The sequence below is a fragment of the Protopterus annectens genome, chromosome 14.part0 (genome assembly GCF_019279795.1).
Source record: "Protopterus annectens isolate FY-2018-M chromosome 14.part0, PAN1.0, whole genome shotgun sequence".
Taxonomy (NCBI): domain Eukaryota; kingdom Metazoa; phylum Chordata; order Ceratodontiformes; family Protopteridae; genus Protopterus; species Protopterus annectens.
In genome coordinates, this window is record NC_056748.1 from 833,302,792 (window position 1) to 833,324,428 (window position 21,637).

A 21,637-nucleotide genomic window follows, 5' to 3' on the forward strand; every position below is an offset into this window, starting at 1 on the left:
GCTCAGAATAATTACTCAATTTCTCCTTTACTGCCGCTACTTTGACTTTCTCCTGTTCTTAAAAGGAAGAAGTGATAAATACTTTTAAGAATTCTACCCCAGTAACATGCAGAAACTGAGCACATTATCTCTTTTCAAGCTTTTTTGCTATTATGCTCACAGTGACAAAGAAATCAAGTTTCTTGACCCGTAGCTTCCAGCTTTCCGCTAACAACTTTGAAGCAAAAAAAATGAATTCCTGGAGGCTGCAGCTGTAACACCTTCCCAAACTAAATAAGACCCTTTGAAGGTTTCTCAAAAGTTATGCAAGTGGAAAAAGAAACAGTGACTTTACTAAACTTGTGTGACTTTGAGCAAGTCACTTAACTAGACAGCACTCCCGGGCTGAGTCTGAAAAAGGTCCATGGAGACAAGTGCTGTACCCAAGTAAAGAAATGAAAATAAAAATAAATAATGAGTTATGAAAAGCAGAGTATGTTCCCATACATACAACCTCTCAACAACTTGACAACTAATATATCTGTTCAGTTCTGACACCATGCAACATTTCACTGCAGATGTGTTCCAGACTCCATGAAATCTTTTGCTATAAACTGCCAATTGAATGAAAGACCACAAGAGAGTCATCTCATTAGCTATAATGGCAACTGCCTAAAGAGGTACTACCACATACTACAGTGGTAAGTTACATGCCAGTATACAGCAGAATTCATAATACTGAGCATCCTTTCAATTATTCTTTTCCATTTTAGAAATATTCAGCTTTAAATTTTCACTGCCTCTTTTCCCGGAAAGCTGAGGGGAACAGCAAGCACTTCCTACTTCTAGTTCAAGAAGTGGAGACATGGGCTTGCCTAGCAATCAAGAACATGGGTGTAAGGCAGGCAATGCTGCACCACAACTACATATTCTAGAAATGCTACTAGGTTATGTGTCACACAACACAGCACCAGGAATAGAGGCAGCATATTCGAGAAAGGCTGCAAGGTTATGAAAATCCCATGCAGAGTCCATCACCAGTGTTAGTCCCAAAAGTATGGTCCTGGCAATAGTGAAAAGTCCTACAGGACATAAACACTACATACCATCCAGGATTTTCCTCAACATTAGCTACGGTCTACTACAAAAAGCAGGTGAACCTGTGAAGACTCCTTGGCTTCTGTGCTCTATTATAGAACAGCTGTGGGGAAATCTGAAAGCGTGCTTTCTCTACCTTGAAAGGCAGGGTCATGCGCAAAGTCTTCAAATATGCCAACTCTGGTGAGGACACCATACAAAACCCCTTCCCCATGATGTTTGTGGAGGGTTCACATCATCAGCAGCATTGACTGCAAGACTGATCCTCTCACTAGTCAATGAGGTCCAGCAACCTGTGAAGAATGCAAGACTAGTTCTGAAGTGGAATTTATAGGGAAAGTTTTGACTTATGGCTGGCTGTAGGCCCTTCACCTCCTGTCAGTCTGACACAGATGTGGGATTGGAGAGAATCACTGCTGGGAATGCTCTGAAGAAGCAGTTCTCAATGAGATGACGAATGCCTTAAAATTCTCTCCCTTAACAAGTTAGCAGGATGAAATGATACACACTTGGGGCAATGTTTTACACTGTACTCCTTTCCCAGACAATGTAAGGAGTACCAATGTGAGTCCGGGTTACTGACTTGCTGAATGCAGGAACACTTTAAATAATTCTGGTATTATATGAATAAAACATGGAAACTTTGCTATGATCACACTTGGATCTGGCAACCAAACTGTGCAAGTGGTAAAAATGAATGCGAGAGGCTGAACTGAGTAAAGTATTGGAGAGCATCTTCTTTACCTGGCTGGTGATGCCAAGACACAGGTAGACAACAAGCGCAAGCACCCTCAAGCATTTAAACAATACAAAACTTTACAATGTGCTGAGACGGGGATGGCAAAAGGAGAAAATAAATTGCTGCAGAATGTCTCATATCTTTAGAACTTCATAACACTTTAGTTGCTACAGTACTGACAGAAAAATAGGTCCTGCCTACTTTCAGAACTAGCTGGCTCAGACTAACCTAGCAAACAAGGTTGCAAGTAGATGCCAAATGCAGGGGATAGGTTAATAGGCACTGCTGATGAAGGAATGGCATGCCACAGATGGTGTTAGGCTCAAGAAACCTATGCTAGTCAAATAAAGTTCCCTGTTAATACACTCTTGTCCTCCTAAGTCCCACTATATGCAGAGCAGCAAAATTATATTGTCTCGGTTATCAACACATGCCCAAATGAAACTGGAGGAAATTTCTACAACTCCAGCCCCCAAGTCTTGTCTGACCTAGTAAGTTGAAAGCAGACCCTTCTCAAACGCATTAAATCACCAACTTTTAATTAGGGCCTCAAAAACAGGTGACCATGAGCTGGCTGGACATAGCCCTGTGCCTGATGCTCAAAAATTGGAAGATCTGGTGGGGCAAACTGTGGACTGCTTTTCCTGCTAGCAGACAACTGTAAGTCTTGGTAAGGAAGAGTGGCTTCCTCATGATCAAACTCTGAAGGAAAAGGCTTTAACTGATGTTAGAATGCATGTTCCCTTGCCTTATTTCCCCTAATCTGATGATGACCTGGAATTAAATGAAAAACCCTCCTGCCAGTCACTGCAATTACAATTCCTTCCACAATCGCCATCTTCAAAAAGTTGGTAAAAGCCTCAGTTAATATTTTATGTATGTAGTGGGTTATAGAAGGCAGTGGCACACGTAGTAATGCTTCACTGAGTGCCACTGGCAAAATAAAAACTACATCACAGAAAAAGGGAAAAAAAAAGGGGGGCAATTGCATTACAGTTTGAAAGAAAAGTTAGCAGATCTCCAAAGCAAGTGTCATACGGAGGAAGCTAGCAGGCAAAGTAAAGTTATTATCCTTAACTTCCACTGTGACAAAATACAAGATGTCTGCACTCTCCTAATCAAAAGGATTCAGAAGGAAAGGGAGACAACATCCACCTTAAGCTAAACTTGCTTTTTATGGACCTAGCCTTCATCCATCTTACCTATACACACTTTGCATTTCTGATTCATGAACTCGCTGCTCACCAGGGGGGGTGGGAACAAACTGCTTCCTAGCTTGAGAGAAGTGCCTGCAGGAGGCATGCTAGCACAGAAATCCTGTAAGAGACTAAGTATAGATCAACTGCAAAAGACCTTCTCACAGAGAGAGAGAGTTAGGGTTTTGCATATTGTATACGGTTAATTACTTGCAGTGGCATCCCAGGCTACATCTTTGGGTCAGCTTCGTGACTGGTCTGCATGTGCTAGCATCAAACTGAATTTCTTAATGCTATACTGCAATACCCATTCCTTCATATCTCGCACATTGATTAATAATAGAAGTCCCAAAATGGTGCAAGCAATCACAGGTCCACCAAATGCAGGTGTGCTACAAAATGCAGCAGTAAGCCAAGATGAGCAGACACTTTGGGCATCTGTGTGCACTTAAGAAATATGATGAGGAATCAGGGGGCCTGGTCTCTAGGAAATAAATGACTGTCCATGAGCAAAAGAAGTGAGATGCATGGATCTGTGGACTCACTCCCCAGAGAGGCTGCCAAGAGAGTCTTCTACCACCTTCCCTGTCCTGAACAGGTGACAGGCAAGAGCGGAATCCCGCGTAAGTTAATGGAGAAATCTTGGACAGCAAAAGTATGGAAGTCATTACAATGGGAGTAGGGGGGACTATGATGCCTAGACAGTTGATGTCCTACCTCTGCTCTCCTTTCAGACTGTTGCCTGGGTTTTTTTGCATGGTACCTTTCTACATACTGATTATTGCAATGGTTTCCTCTTCAATTAAGCCATCTTGCATGCAGTGAGAAGTTTCTTAAGTCAAGTTACTTACTATAACAGGCAATGCTGAAGCTCTACTCTTAGGCAGTAGAGGCAATGCCTAAGCAGGTCCTGACATCCACAGAGACAGTAAGAAGGCTTACCTTTCTTAAGTCATGGAACAACAGAAGTTTCCTATGATGCATACTAGGAATATATGTCCTCAGTGATGGAAAACAAAAATGCATAATGCTTGTGATGTCGCTTAACCACAACAAATGCTAGCAGGGCTGTGGTGCACAGGCTGTGACTGCAGGAGATGCACGTAAAAAAAATCATGCCATCGTAGGGCTCATAAGGAAACAAGTAGCTGTTAAACTTTGCTTACAAAAAAAAAAAAAAAAACTTGCAGTAAAGCACTTGTCTTGTGTAAGAAACTCTAACCCTCGCTATTCACATTATCGTACCCAAAACATGATTTGTTAAATGTTGTTTCTCTCGTAAATGGTTCTTGTCATTTTCCTTTGCCTCATCTTGGCTGCACTGAGCTAATGGTTAAATTGGAAGGACCTACAACCATACATACTACATACATATCTATAGTCTCTGCAGTGCCAAGCTATTACACTTCTGCCCAGGTACAGCATCAGAAGTAAAACACCGTGTTAAGTATTCTTTATGAAAAAGGCACAAAAAATAAGCAATTTCATAACATATGGTCACATTAAATTTTCAAAACGTACTTTGGGCTACACACTGCCTGAAAACCTAAAGACAGCTCTGAGTACCGATCATTTTTGTGTTGTACTTTTCTGCTACAGTGAATCATACCTCATTACTGTTCCACCTGTTGGACACCGATGGACGCAGGCACTTAACACACACTATCTCCCTCATATCTTCACAGGATGGGTCACTTGGCACCACGTCATAATATGGCAATTGATATTCTTCCACTATACCTACACATGGGAGACAAAAGCCAAGCAAAGTGTTAACATACAACTACAGAAATGAAGGTGAGTGTGGAGTACTGTTTTACTGTTCTTGAGGTATGACAATCAAAAATGTTTTCAGTCATTCACACTAACACAAAAAGCAGGTATAACAAACTTATACTGAAGCTGATAACATGCAAAACATTAGAGACTTTGGTCTTCTGCAGTTGATCCACACCCCTTACAATCTCCTCGCCGAAAGTGTATGCAACTAGTATCAGCATTCTCAGCTGACAATCTCAATGTTACACCAATAATGCCCACTGTATAAAACATATGGTACACCATATTCACTAAACCACACTGAAGTAGCAGTAACGGCCATTGGGAAAGAAACCCTGCAGGCCCTACAGCTGTACTGCAAAATATACCCTTAACATGAGTGTATGTCTTTACTTTGGGTGTATCCTGCAGTAAAGACTTTGTTGTTTAACTCAACACAGCAGTAAGCGTCTGAATAGGGAATACAGAGATTGCTGTTTCACTAACACTCACCATAGACTAATTAGCTGCAGGCTGACTGCCTGTTCAGCTGACCAGACTTACAGAACTTTGGGCATCACCACCTCAAACTGGAGACGTTAGCAAGAAATTGGGTACAAAGACAGAGCATCCTTTAACATCTTCTGTTCTTTGTTGTGTGGAAAGAGGAACACAGCTCTACAGCAAATGCTCCTACTACTGTGTACCTACAAGGAAAAGACCAGACAGGCCTTCTGTACAATAAGCAATTGTATCTACTTATTAGAAGGTCAAAATAACAGGTAAAGAAGCAGGAGTAGGCATCCACAATATCTAGCAGCTTTCTGGAAGAATATGAGAGGAAACTGGAAGGACAGAGTCCACATGCCCACAGGGATTTTTCTATTTGAATACCTGCTGCTATAATGATTACCATAACTGTACTACGTTCAAACAAGTTACGGCTGTAGTATCTTATCAAAAATGGGAAGAGTATTAAAGTTGTTGCCAGCAGGACCACAGGACAAGGATAAGGAGACCAAGAATGCCCTAGAGGAATGCAGTAATAAAACCTGCATTGCTCCTAGAAAATGACTTGCTGTAGTGTCACCTGTTACTAGAGAATGAGCCCTCATCTGTCATTAAAATGGTTTTCTATTGCGGAAACAATAAAAGGCAAAATGATTAGCTATTCACTTGATAAGGGTTTACTTTGACACTGACCTGTCTTGCTTCCCTATTTTGAGGAAAACAAAGAGATGTTCAGAGTTCCTGAAGTCTTTCGTTCTGACCAAATAATGTCATAATTGTTTATGCACAACCAGCAAATGTAAACCAGTATTTTCTCTTGTACATTTTTCTTGGGAAATAACACTTTAACTGAATAGTTTGGTTCAGAAATATTTCAGAAACCACTTTGCCATTAAGGAATGGATTTGTCTTTAAAGAAACCATTTGGAGGAAAAGGTGAGTAAGGCTCTGAAAACTCAGAGTGAAAAAAAGATTTAATATGGTGCAATATTTAATTTTGCATTCTCCTCTGCATAATCAATACAAAAAAGCAGCATCAAAGATATTTGAAGAGGAATACAAGCAAAGGTATACAAAGACATAAAATTTCACAATACGAAAAAATAAGAAAACAAACGGTGAAAGTAGAAAAGAGGATTAGTAATGAAGAAGTTAAACAGAAACTGAAGTTGTGAATTACCTGCAAAATGAAGAATTTAGTGTAGAAAAGTCAACTCAAAGTCACAGCATGATGAAAAGATGAGACCTCAAATTAAGGAAAAACAGGTGGAACGGGAAGCATCTGATCACTTGCCACATGAAGATGCTCTGCAGCCTTCAGCAGGAAACCAGTACAAAAGTTCAGCTGGAGTTGCACAGCAAAGGAAACAGTGGCAACTCTTGACGCAATGTTGTGGAGTGATAGACCAGTGAGTTCCCATATGAAAGAGCAACAGATGATGCAGGATGCAGTTGAAATGAATATGTCAGAGAAAGATGTTTTGAAACTTTCTGTAGAATGCACTCAGGGGACAGAGAACAAAGATTGCACCCTCAGCTTAGAAGAACATGATCTAAGGGATGAGTTGCTTGATTTAAGACATATGGATAGACATACTAAGATCGATGAAAAATAGATTACAGAATGTATGTAAGATCCAAAATGTTAGAAGTCTGATATAACAAATGAACACAGTAATCAAGACCAATAATAAAAGTAAATAGGATATGTGACTCCCGTGCATTGGCCAGTAATCAAGGAGCCTCAATCCTCACCACTAACACCAGTGAGGGGCATCCACACTGGGAGGATAATAAGTAAACACACAGTAAACTACAATTTCCCTTAGGAGCACACAGAGATGAGAGTCAGTCTGAGGCTAGTTTCTCCCTTTCTCTCCAGATCCCCAATAAGACTCCCCACTGGCACAGCTACAGGGTTCAGATCTCAGCCGAGTGGTCAAGCCAAAACCTCCAGCACCCTCTCTGCCCAACCAGTGCTTCGTGTCAGTGTCCAAGTAGCTGACACACACACACACTTTGAGATTTAAGTTATATACAAACACGCAGACACTCCGGGGGAAGGCTGGCATAGTTCTCCAACTATGTCCCTTTCTACCCAGACTATACGGTAATACCGACTACCACTAACCACCCTGATCAGCTGCTATAAAGGCCCTTAACAAAGGGTGTTCAGTTTTACTATTCAATGCTACTATTATCCAAATAGTAAGTGTGACCCAGGGATAAGGCTACTGGAGTGGCTTATACAGCATCACCAAATACATGCAAGTACTCTAGAGCTTAAATTATCTCTACACAAAATAGCCACAGTTAAAAGGTTTAAAAATATTTAATAAATAATAAAAACACCAGACAATACTTATTACTTCAACACAATGACATTACAGAGTTTAGAAATCACAGAAAATACTTTAAAACAACATTGTAGGACAGTCTTGCATAAAAATAGAAAACAGCTAGACTAATCTGGCTATATTTCCATCTATCTCCAAGAAAAATTACTGTTCTAGATATTACTTACATACAAAGCAAGGAAGTGCTGGTGAGTGGATGTTCTTACTAGAACCAAGACAAAATACAAAATGCTATTCTTTCTTTCTGTCCTTAAATTGATAATACACAGTACTACTGAGTCATTTCAGATTACATCATTCTTGACACCTCTACTGAAGTTTCCCAAGCTCACAGAACTTAAAATTTTAACTTTTTTTTGTACTCTGCACCTGCCAGGAAGCCACAGCAATAACATACACTTTACATGGAAAACCTATTAATTTTCTGTGTCTTGGAACAGTAGAAAGTTTCCTAGCCCAGACATCCTGCTTCTAGCTTGAGATAAACTGGTTTTACAACACATCATAAAATTCTTTATTTCTGTAAAATTCTTTATCAGCTTATTTTCCTAGACTTTGCCAGTTAACTCTGTATGTCCCAGTTTCCTACCATGAAAACATATATTATATAGGCATATAGTTCACACACATTTCTGCTTTCTTCCAGCATGGTGCACTGTGGTTACAATCTTGAAGCTCTGCACACCACAGTTTCCTTACATTTTGCCAAACAAGCTTGTGGATCATATTAATATTTACAATGACACAGAATTATTTACAAACTTCTATCTAGCTGGGCTGACAGCCCCTCAGTTTTTCACCCCCCCCCCCCCGAGAACTCAAGCTAGTTTTTCAAGTGACCCTTGAGAAATGTTGCTTGAGAGGGTTAAGTCTATCTGGGTATACCTTACCCCATTCCCTGTCTTGAGCACCCATCTGCGTTGGCACTGCTTATCCTACACAGCACTTACATATCATATGCTTGCAACCCTAGGCTCCACCTTAGCAACTTGGCATTTTGCTGGCTCGCTCAATGTAACCATGTTAGGGGATTGGGATCTGTAACTACTACAGATAAGGCTAAAGTTTCTGCAGTGCCCACACTATGGCTAGACATTCCTTTTCTACAGCTGCATAGCATTCCTCCCTGGGTTGGAGCCTACGACTGAGATAAACCACTGGGTGCTATTTTCCCTCTGAAGAAATCTGGCTAGGTACAGCCCCTATCCTATGGTTTGAAGCATCTACCTGCACAACAAATTCTTTGCTTTAATCTGGATTGACTAACACAGGGGGTCCTCTCAAAGCTTCTGGAAGACTTGCTCACATGCTGTGGTCCACACTACCATATCTGGCCTGTTTTGCCTTGTCAGGTCTTTGAGGGGAGCAGCTACAGAACTATAACGAGGGACAAACTTCCTGTAGTACCCTGCTGTCCCTAAGAATGCCATCATCTGCTTTTTGGTAACAGGGGCATGCCATACCTAAATAGCTTCCACTTTTGCAAGTTCTGGCCTAATCTTACCACTCCCCACTCTATGTCCCAGGTAGGAGACCTCTGCCATACCCACCCGACATTTGCTCAGCTTAATGGTCAACCCTGCCCTCTGTAGTCTGCTCAGCACCTCCCTGACATGCTGAAGGTGCTCTTGCCAGGAATGGCTGTAGATAGCAATACCACCTAGGCAAGCAAGGGCAAACCCTCCTGCTAGGATATGATCTACCAGCCTCTGGAAAGTTGCTGGGGAATTTTTCATCCCAAGGGGCATCTTTGTGAACTTGTACAAGCCAAAAGGAGTCACAAAGTCTGACCTCTCTCTAGCACTGGGAGTCAAGGGCACTTGCCAGTAACCCTTGGTATGACCAATGGTACGAAGACACTTAGCCGCACCCAGCTGCTCTAGCGCTTCATCTGTCCTCGGCATGGGGTAAATATCTGACCCTGTGTGACTATTTAATTTCCTGTAGTCCACACAGAACCTGGTGCTACTATCCTTCTTTGGCACCAGCACCACTAGAGAGGCCCAGGGACTGTTGGACTCTTAAATACCCCAAATTCCAACATTTCCTGTTTCTCCTCCCTCAGTCTGTTTGACTCTCTCAGGCACCCTATAATGGGTCTGCCTAATAGGCCTTTGGGGTCCAGTATCCACCTGGTGCTGCACCAGGTGGGTGCACCCTGGTTTCCCACACTGCTTGAATTTCTCGAACCTGGGTAAGGGATAATTGCTGGGACTTTGCTACCCCTTCCACTGAGGTGTCAGTCCGAGCCTCACTGAGGAGATCAGTCACCAGATCTTCCTCAGACTCCTCCTGCAATCCACTGAAAAACTCAGCACAAGGGCTTCCCTTTCATGGTAAGGTTTCATCAGGTTAACATGGTACAATTTGTGCTCCTGCCTACCACGTAGGTAACATCACTGACCTTCCTTACCACCTTGTAGAGTCCCTCCCCGGCTGTCTGCAACTTGTTGTGTCTGACAGGGATGAGAACCATTAGGTGTGCTGCCCTACAGCATTACTCTCTAGCTCGAGCATTCCTGTCACACCAAACCATTTTCTGCTGAGTTCCCTGTGCCTAGTCCTGAGGTTTAGGACATATGCCACAACAGACTCCTTGTGAGATTCATACCCACCTTCCCACACATCATGAATTAAATCTAGAGGTCCCCTTCACCCTATGCCCGTACAGTAACTCACTCAAGGGGTGAAAAACCTGAGAATTCCTGGGGAACCTCTCTGTAAGCAAACAGATCAGGCAAATATTTGTCCCAGTCCTTCTTAAATTGGTCTGCAAATGCTTGCACCATGGACTTGAGTGTAGAGTTTAACCTCTCAACAAGATCATTAGTCTGGGGATGGTAGGGAGTGGTCTTTAGGTGCTTCACCCCACAGTACTTCCACAGACAAGCCAGCAGGTCTGACATGAAATTGGCACCTCTGTCAGTCAGTATTTCTTTTGTGAAACCTACCATGCTGAAAATCTCTAACAAAGCATTTGCCACATTTTCTGTCTCAATGGAGGACAAAGCCACTGCCTCAGGTTATCTTGTAGCATAATCTCCTATGACTAGGATATATTTTTTCCCTGTGAAACTTGGGCTACTCAGAGGTCCCACAATATCCATAGCTACCCTCTGAAATGGCTCCTCAATCACAGGCAAAGGCATCAAAGGAACTTTCACCTTGTCTCCTGCCTTGCCTACCTTTTGGCATTGCTCACAGGTCCTGCTCTGGAAATCCCAGGCCAATAAAAGTTCTGCATAATATGTCTCTTCATAAGTTGGTACTAGGCTATCAGCTCTAGGGCCTATACAAGCCTAGCCAAACAATTCCCCACATATTTCTTCCCACAATATTTACTTCCCTGGACCCCTGTTTAGCAGGGCTACTGACGTGATCCGCGGGGTGAATTTCTTATCTCCCATCCAATCGTCAAGGTTCCTTTTGAAGACATGTATGGGCAGTCTAGTCCAGAGTATGGGGAGTCTCTGGGTCAAGAACCTATCCCTCCAGCATGTTTTGTTCATTGTGATGACAAGGTTTAGATCCCTGGAGTGTGTGGCTCTGAGGGATTGGGATTTCTTTAAGTGGAGCATGTCCAACAGCTCAGGGTCTGACATGGCCTTGTATGTTAAGTAGAGATCGCCTCTGAGTAGACGATATGCCACAGAGTATAGCTGGAGTTTTTTTTTAGATGGTCAGCATATGGCATCTGCTTTAGGCCTGTGATTCTTTTAGTGAGATATTTCTGCGGACTTTCCAGCTGTTGCAGATGTCTTGTGAGGTACATACCAAACGGGATGGTGTACTCTATATAATGGGTTTAATGAGGGATGAGTACAGTGGGACAATGACCTCCTTTTTTATTGATTAAAAGCCCTTAGTGATGAGGTGTGCCACATAGGATTTCCTGACTGTTGTGACGATGTGGTTATCGAAGGTGAGACCACTGTCCACCTGTATCCCTAAGTCTCTCATCACACTTTTGGTGTTTAGTGTACTGTCACCTATGTGGTAATTCATGGGTACATGGTTTTTCCCCAAAGGGGATAACTATACATTTCTTGGCATTAAGCTTGAGCCCATGGCTTTGGCACCAATTATGTGTTTCTGTAAGGCCCTTTTGTAGAATATCCACATCATTTAGGGATCAATAATGACTCCAAGTTTGCAGTCATCTGCAAACTTTGTTAGCCAGAGTTTCTTAGTGTTGGCCTGTACTTCAGAGAAGTAGATGCCAAACGAGAGCGGTCCCAGGACTGAACCCTGAGGTACTCCACTTGTCTGGAGCTGGATTTGGTGTCAGCTACTTTTACAGAGTGGGTTCTGTCAGTAAGCCAGTTGGCAACCCATCGAGTGGCGTAGGGATTTATGCCCAGCTTAGTAAGTTTATCTATGATTCCAGAGTAGGGGATGGTGTCGAAGGCCTTGGTGAGGTCCAGATAGGCTGTGTGGACTGCCTTCCCCTCGTCCACAGCTCTGGAGACAGATTAGAAGTCGTCAATCAGGTTCAGGAGACGAGATCAACCCTTCACGAACCCAAACTGGGTGGGGTCCAGTGTTTGAAGGTTGCCAATGTCTTTGTTTATAAGTTCCATGATAATGCGTTCCATGCCCTTGCAGATCAGTCTTGTCAGACTGATGGAATGGTAGTTCCCGGGATCCAAGGTGGATCCCCCCTTGTGGAGTGGGATAACTGCAGCTGTGCGCCACTCAGTGGGCACGAAGCCTGAGGTGAGGCTATGATTAAACATGACACTTGGGTGAGGTGCCAGTTCATTTTGTAGTTCATGTAGTACACAGCCTGGGATGTGATCTGGTCCCATGGATGCTGTATTCTTAGCTTTGAAGAGTGCGGTTTCCTACCTGTGTGGCCGTGATTACCGGAATTTGGCAATCTTTTGGTATTGAGATGGGCCCTTTAGTGGGTGAGAGAGGGGTGAAGGCACTAAATCGATTTGCCAGGATACTGGCAATATCCTTGGGATCAATATATTTAATGCCATTCTGTTGTAGCTCAGAGCAGATCTGAGCATTGCCATTTAGATTCTTGACATAACTATAGAATACCTTGTGGTTGTCTTGGAATATTTGGCAATTTTATTTTTGTAACTAGCTTTGGAGGATTTTATGAGGGCTCTCAGCTTCTTACTGAGGCTAGTAAGGGAGTTTTTGCATCCTGGGATTTTTCCTCTTCTGCAACAGTTCTTCCTTCTGTTGTATAGCTCGTTTACGGCAGGGGACCACCACCATAGTGGCTTCCTTTTCTTGGAGGAGAGCATCTTGGTTCTATATGGGATGATACGATTCATGCACGAGTGGATGTGCTCTCGTACAGTGCCTTAGTGTAGGATTCAGCAGTCGAACTTTCAGCTCCCGTCTGCATGGGTGCCATGAAGTTTGTCACTTTTGACTTAAGTAGCATGAAGTTGGTTTTGGAGAAGTTTTTTTTACAGAGGTTTCCTTACTGGGGTTGGGGGTGGGATGTGGATGTCTAGGGTGATTTGCTTATGGTTAGACCTGACTAATGAGGGGGTGACCACTGGTGTGGAGCATCTATCGCCCATGTTGATAATGACCAGGCCTAGGATGTTGGAGCCCCTGGTGGGATAATGGATTGGTTGATTCAGGGCGTTGGAATTTATGAATTCCAAGAACTGTTGGGAAAAGGTGTTGGTACCTGAGTAGTTTTCCCAGTTAATGGCAGGGTAGTTGAAATCACCCAGTATTAGGGTGTTTGGTTGTATCTTAATATTTTCCAGTATGATTACAAAGGTGTAGTGAGAATCTTGGGGCATGGTGGGGGATCTGTAGCAAGCTACAATTTGGATTGCAGTCTTACCTAGTGTTAGTTGCACCTGGAGAATTTCAGATGCACTGTGTTGGGCAACTAGCTTGGAGGTGTGAATATCCTTGGTGAATTTTGACACTTCTCCACCTTTAGTGTTTTGGTCTTGGTTTGGTGGCCGAAAAGTGTGGTAAGAGTTGTAAGCCTGATATTGCAGGGGTGCTCTCTGGAGTTTTGAACCAGGTCTCAATTACTGCACAGATATCGATGTTCTCCATTTTTAGGAGTGCCTCGAGAGAGTGCATTTTGAGGTTTAGACTTCTAGCATTGAGTAGCATTACCTTCAGATTTTGCATGCTTGTATCGATTATAGTGGTGGTTTTGTCCTTTGAACCTTGCCTAAAAAAGACACTATAAGGGTGGCAAGAGTTTTAGCCAGTAACCTGAATCCCAGGGGTGACAGGTGCAGACCATCGCTGGCAAAGCATCGTGGTTTGTTAATCATGTCGTCCCAGGCAGATACTGGATCCCCTTTGAATGACACCAGAAGCTCAGCCAATTCCTGAAGTCAATCATTTTGTCCTTATACTGTGGTATCATTCTGGGCAAAGGCAGGCTGCTACTCAGGGCGAGGGTCATACCTGCCAGGGCCACATGATCCGAGAGCTCTTCCATGTCTCTCTTCATGTAGTCCAGGGAGGTACGTCTCAAGTCATTCACTCCAACATGGACAATGACAGAGTCGTATTTGTACTTGTTGTGAAGTGACTTGAGTGAATGCGTTATGTGACGGATCCTGGCACCCGACAGGCAGCTGACTGTAATTTTCTCCTTGCTCAGCCTGGTGAGTGGGACATCAGTGTGCCTGACTATAGAATCGCCTATGACTGAAGTGTTGGGTACATTGTCTTGCTTTAGGGGCTGTTGTTGGGTGGCACACTGGTATTGTGAGCTATGTGTCACTTTGGTTGCGACTGGTGTTTGCGTTTCAGCTTCGGAGGTCCTTGTTGCTTGGGCAGGTTAATGTTAAGGGCCTCCGCATATGTGGGTTTAGTGTTGCTGTGTGTGGGTGTTGATGGTGTGGTTTTGAAGGGCTATGTGTTGCTTGAGGTGTAGTGCAGGTGTTAACCTTCTCCTCTTGACTGTCTAGCACAATCTTGGCTGGAGAGAGCTTTGCTTCCAGTTTGGCTATGTAAGTGCATCTCTCACAGGTTGTAGTGTTGGGTGGTAGGAGGAGAGGGTTGGCTATGTACATGAAGCAGTTGCTGCATTGCCCCAGTATGCCCAGATTCACCAGGTGGACAGGAGAAATCACCAGAAGCTGACCCTTGGACATGCCTGTTTAGATGCTTTTTTTGTAAAGTACAAGAGCTGTTTTACCTTACCTTTGCAAGGTACTTTGCAATTATAGGCTGTTTAGTGCCTACAATTAATTTCTCCTTATTAACAAGGAGAGCTGAGTGCTTGTATCAGTTTAAGGCTTCCTAGTGCTTTCCAGTAGGTTGTAGAGCAAGTGGTAGTCGCAGGGGTTCATATTTTAGTGCTACTACTGTGAAACAGCTAGTTCTAAGGGAAAATTTGAAGAGCAGACTTTCTGGCACCTGGAATAGTTTAACCGCACCCCCACTGTGCTGCACAATGTGAAAAATGCGCAAACACGTGTATTTAAGACAGAAAGTTGAAACAGACAGAAATCAGCCCAAAATGGCTAATAAAATTACAATTTCAGAGCTGGAAACCACTCCTTTAGTGTTAGATAGGCAGTACAATGCTCACCACTCCCATTGGTAAGCAGTAGGACTTCCCTCTACCACAGCAAGGTCTGCATAGCTCTGAACACAGAAAATAAAGTCCTGACACCAGCAAAGCCTGGGATCTGGACTATACTAGCTAGGAAAGGCGGGAAACAAGCAAACAAGATAGTATTTTTTTTTTTGGTTAAAACAGGCTAAACAATGCAATAATACAATAAATAAACACAGAAAAGGCTAACACACGAGTGTGTAGCCCTAAACAGTAAATGCAATTAAAACTCTACAAAATTAGCAATTTAAAACTTTTTGAATGAAGCAATGCAAGTGCACAACTGAAAAACGATTTAAGAGGCAGTAATACAGTAGAATAAGTATCTAGTCTACATATACAGAAAAGCAGCTAAAACCCACTAAAACAATTCAGATGCAGTGCAACCTAGAGCACTTGAGTTGTAGCAATATTAAGGCAAATACAGTTTTAATAAATGCACTAAAATATGCACTATATTTCCAAAATGTACGTTTTATGCCCATATGACCTGCAAAGGGAATATCATGGGCTATGGGTGAAAGTGCCAGACGATAGGCTCTAGGCACTACCAACTGCCGTATTCTCTCACCCTCTAGCCCTCCCTCAGGGGTTCAGTCTCTCTACAGTAACCCTTTGTCCCAGTATACAGATTCCCCCTTCCCTTGAGAATCAGGTGCCTCATTAGTTACCTGCCTCAGGCCTTGTAATGTAGGGTCTGAGAGCTGAGCCAGTTTCAGCTCTCTCTTCATAACCCTTCCCAGCTCCCCTTCCATAGGAAGTCTGGTATCCTCTGACAGAGGTGCCTCATTGTCAGCCTGGGTACTACTCATCAGTACCCACATGCAGTTGTGGCTCACATTCAGTCTCACTGCTACAGGGTAGCTCCCTCCCTGAAGTAACCACTTCATCAGTCCGGGCTGCAAGTATACAGTCAGTCTGGGTCTCCCCCAGGCTACCAGACCCACATGCTTGTCTCCTAGCCTGACTGCATGTAATTGCATAAACACATGGTACTGCCTTATCAAAATCCTTCCCTATCAGGACATATGCAGTATGGTAGTTTGGTACTCCTGCTGTCTCAAGACAAACTACTATTGGCATTTTGTTGTCCCCACTTACTGGCTCCCTCACCTTTTGTTCCCTACCTTGCCTCCATGGACATCTATATGCTGCATGGCCCCACTGGTTGCATTCAAGACATTTAACCCAAAGTCCTGGAGGTGTACCTGGACTAGTGGCTTCCCCTGCTACTGTCAGATTCTGTTGGGGCTGTCTGAGCTGCCCACCATGGGTTCCCTTAGACCCATGAGCAGCACTGGGTGTCCCTTTCCTGTGCAGGGATGCCCTGCTTGCTAAGTATAGGTCTCCCTTCTTCCTCAACTCATCTGAAGTAGCACAGTGTCTATCAGCTAACCAGATCCTCATGTCCTCAGGCAAAATGCTAAGGGTTTGTTCCCCTCACCAAAAGGTCTGCCAGCCCTTCAAAAGTGGTGACCTGACATCCACTCACTCACCTATGAAAATAAGTGCTTAGTTCAGCAACATATTCACACACACTCAACTGCCTTGCGTCTACGCTCACTAAACATTTCCCTATAAGCTTCAGGTGTTAACTTAAATTCTATCAAACAATTCTTTACAGAATTATAATTTAAGAAATCATTGTCAGACAGTTTGGAAAGTACATTTACAGCTTTACCATGGAGTAAGGGGGTCAGGAGCCATACCCAGAGCCTTTGGTCATCATCATACTGTTTACATACCCTCTCAAACATGTGAATGAAACTATCAAAATGATCCCCTCTGTAAATTGTGGAAGAAATTTACTGACCTTTGTTGCTTCTGGGATTCGGTTACTTCTTTCCCCATTACCTCCATGACTCTCGCAAAGAGTCAGCATCTCCTTTTCATGCTGTCTCTGCCTCTCCTTCTCCTCAACTTCCAGGCATAGCAGTTTCTCATTCTTCTCAGCCTGCAGACGTCACAGTTTCGCTGCTGCTTCTATTTCCAGCCGTTTGGCCTCCAACTCAAGTCTCTAACTCCAAATGGACTTTTAAGTCCTCTGTAGAAAAGTTGAGCTGTCCATTCTCTGAGTGTTGTACATCTCCACGGCCAGTCTGATCATCTTCATAGTTGCTATTTTCTGATACAGCTTTGACCAAAGCTGCAATCATGTCTGCTTTAGTCATGTTTCCATGCACCAGTCCTTTAGCCTGGCACATCTCAGCCAACTGGCTCCTTGTCAGCTTACCGTACTCCTCTGCTGACATGCTTGCCTGCTCTCTTGACTAACTAAGCTAACAAAAGAAATAAAACAATTGTGACCTGAAGTCTGAATATTCACTGCGTGGCTGATTTAGATTACAAAAACACATACAGTGATCACTGTACACCAGCTACAGGAATTCACTATCCACACCACTACAAGCCAATTAATATGTGATGTGGATAACTCACCACTGTTGAACAATTAATATTTGATGTGGATATTCCATGCCTCCAAGCACCAGTGAGGGGTGAGCACATTGGGAAGGATAACATGTACACACACACAGTAAAGTACAATTTCCCTTAAGAGCACACAGAGATCACAGTCAGTCTGGGGCTGGTGTCACCCTTTCTCTCCAGATCCCCAATAAGACTTCCCACTGGCATAGCTATAAGGTTCAGATCTCAACTAACTGGTCAAGCCAAAACCTCCAGCACCCTCTCTGTCCAACCAGTGCTTCATGTCTTTGCCCAAGAAGCTGACGCACATAGTTTGAGATACGAGTTATACACAAAAATACAGACACTCCTGGGGAAAGCTGGCACAGGTTCTCCAGCTATGACCCCTTTTACCCAGACTATATGGTAGTACCGACTACCACCAACCACCCTTATCAGCTACTATAAAGGCCCTTACCAAAGGTGCCCAATTTTATTGTTCAATGTTACTGTTATCCAAACAGTAAGTGTGACCCAGGGCTAAGGCTACTGGATTGGCTTATACAGTATCACCAAATACATGCAAGTACTCTAGAACTTAAATTATCTCTACACAAAACAGCCACAGTTAAAAGGTTTAAAAATATTTCATAATAAATAATAAAAACACCAGACAATACTTATTACTTCAACACAATGACATTACAAAGTTCTGAAATCACAGAAAATACTTTAAAACAACATTGCAGGATAGTCTCACATAAATATAGAAAACATTCCAAGCGAAAACCTCAGGACACACCACGAGAAGTAAGAGCACAATCTTCTTTTATTCAGTATAAAAACAAAAGGATAAGCGCTTTCACGTGCTCATGGCACGCTTCTTCAGATCACAATTAAACTGCTGTAACTCCTCTATTCAAACAGTGTTCAACATCCAATAACCACTCTTTAGCAATTAAACAATTAGGCTCAGATATTCACTAAGCAATCTTACAATTACAAAAAGATGCAATCGTTGTTCATGGTACTAGATGCGACACTAGCGTCCCAAATACATAATACACTAGGTATTATAGTCCAAATTACTTTATCTAAAAACAAACAATATTCATTTATTAAAAGTCTAATGTCAAACTTATTAAAATTCATAGATTTCATAAATGCATGTAATGAAAAACAGTCCCCTTTTCAAGTGAGCTCTATATTGAATCAGTGTAGTACATTACTTATGGTTCCTGTTCTTTTTAAAGAAGCGATGTTTATAAAAGCTTCAGTTAACTACTTCTCAGACTTTGCACCGGAACCATGCTAAATGCATGCTAATAAAAATGTTCAAGTAATTTCATTCAATAAAGCTTGTCTTGAGTGCCTGTTCCATCCCAAATACATATTATACTAGATATTATAGTGCAAATTGCTTTTATCTAAAGACAGAAAATATTCATTTGTTAAAAGTCTAATGTCAAACTTGTTAAAACTCATAGACTTTATATATGCATGTAATGAAAATTGTCCTCTTTTCAAGTAAGCTCTATATTAAGTCAGTGTAATACATTACTTATGGTTCCTGTTCTTTTTAAAGAAGCGATGTTTATAGGAGCTTCGGTTAGCTGCTTCTCAGACATTGCACCGGAACCATGCTATATGCATGCTAATAAGAACGTTCAAGTGATGTCTTTCAACAAAGCTTATCTTGAATACCTGTTCAGTAACTTTACCTATCATTAAATAATTAAATGCTTCATCTATTGTTGTATACTGTATTTCAAACAGCACAGAAACCTAAAAACAGCCGTTAATCCTTGCGACATTCTACGTCTACCCATACTATCTATGGAATAGTATGAAAGATTCGCTTCTGTTCAGGCATGTCTTTACGTTGAGTGCCAAAACTTAAGTCTTATAAGCTAACAACGACCCTCTTTTATCAAACATACACTCCTTATACTTAGAGTCTATTCCATAAACACGCTTAACCTTCTCTAATAAAATAACCCCAAATTTCGATAATGTTAAAACCTATATGTTTTATAGATTTTACAAAAAACATAATACACACATTATTCAAAAATATACTTGATATTATAGGCGTTAATATCTAATATCTGAATGTCAATACTGAATAAAAATTGTGAATAAATAACCTTGTTGTATAACAAGCCTCCTAAAAATTAAAACATAGAACACAAAAAAATTAGAACACAAAAAAATTGAACATGAAACTAATACCTTAGACTATCATGTAGAGCATATGTTCTACAAAAAACCTGCCTCAACATTAATTTCTAAAAAATCTCATACCCTAATTAGTTATACTGAAGGTATAATTATTTCATCTCCAGTTGGCGAAAATGTCTGAATAAACCCCAATCAAACAAAAAAATACATTATCCTAATTCCTAGATTAAACTACAGAGATATAATTAAATTATTGGTATTTACTATCGACAAATTATTAGCTCCTCTATAAGTATTATATATCTGTATCACAATATCTAATACTTAAATAATCTCAACTAGAGAATACGTAATCCATATATTGTTGTGTCTCTTATGCTCTATAACTCCTCTTTTAGGAGGCTTGTTATACAACAAGGTTATTTATTCACAATTTTTATTCAGTATTGACATTCAGATATTAGATATTAACGCCTATAATATCAAGTATATTTTTGAGTAATGTGTGTATTATGTTTTTTGTAAAATCTATAAAACATATAGGTTTTAACATTATCAAAATTTGGGGTTATTTTATTAGAGAAGGTTAAGCGTGTTTATGGAATAGACTCTAAGTATAAGGAGTGTATGTTTGATAAAAGAGGGTCGTTGTTAGCTTATAAGACTTAAGTTTTGGCACTCAACGTAAAGACATGCCTGAACAGAAGCGAATCTTTCATACTATTCCATAGATAGTATGGGTAGACGTAGAATGTCGCAAGGATTAACGGCTGTTTTAGGTTTCTGTGCTGTTTGAAATACAGTATACAACAATAGATGAAGCATTTAATTATTTAATGATAGGTAAAGTTACTGAACAGGTATTCAAGATAAGCTTTGTTGAATGACATCACTTGAACGTTCTTATTAGCATGCATATAGCATGGTTCCGGTGCAATGTCTGAGAAGCAGCTAACCGAAGCTCCTATAAACATCACTTCTTTAAAAAGAACAGGAACCATAAGTAATGTATTACACTGACTTAATATAGAGCTTACTTGAAAAGAGGACAATTTTCATTACATGCATATATAAAGTCTATGAGTTTTAACAAGTTTGACATTAGACTTTTAACAAATGAATATTTTCTGTCTTTAGATAAAAGCAATTTGCACTATAATATCTAGTATAATATGTATTTGGGATGGAACAGGCACTCAAGACAAGCTTTATTGAATGAAATTACTTGAACATTTTTATTAGCATGCATTTAGCTTGGTTCCGGTGCAATGTCTGAGAAGTAGTTAACTGAAGCTTTTATAAACATCGCTTCTTTAAAAAGAACAGGAACCATAAGTAATGTACTACACTGATTCAATATAGAGCTCACTTGAAAAGGGGACTGTTTTCATTACATGCATTTATGAAATCTATGAATTTTAATAAGTTTGACATTAGACTTTTAATAAATGAATATTGTTTGTTTTTAGACCAAGTAATTTGGACTACAATACCTAGTACATTATGTATTTGGGACGCTAGTGTCGCATCTACTACCATGAACAACGATTGCATCTTTTTGTAATTGTAAGATTGCTTAGTGAATATCTGAGCCTAATTGTTTAATTGCTAAAGAGTGGTTATTGGATGTTGAACACTATTTGAATAGAGGAGTTACAGCAGTTTAATTGTGATCTGAAGAAGCGTGCCATGAGCACGTGAAAGCGCTTATCCTTTTGTTTTTATACTGAATAAAAGAAGATTGTGCTCTTACTTCTCGTGGTGTGTCCTGAGGTTTTCGCTTGGAATATTTATATTGTTTTGCCCTGGGACACTTTGGAGAGTGGTGATACTTTTA

The 21,637-nt window shown here is 41.4% G+C and overlaps 1 protein-coding gene across 1 annotated transcript in view; it reads right to left on the reverse strand.

Annotated features, from left to right (window-relative positions):
* Positions 1-21,637, reverse strand: part of BMPR1A (bone morphogenetic protein receptor type 1A) — a 1,674,184-nt gene that overhangs the window by 272,688 nt on the left and 1,379,859 nt on the right. Inside the window, exon 12 of the mRNA XM_044056589.1 lies at positions 4,622-4,752. Coding sequence (XP_043912524.1) covers positions 4,622-4,752 — 131 coding nt within the window. The remainder of the gene's footprint in view (positions 1-4,621; positions 4,753-21,637) is intronic.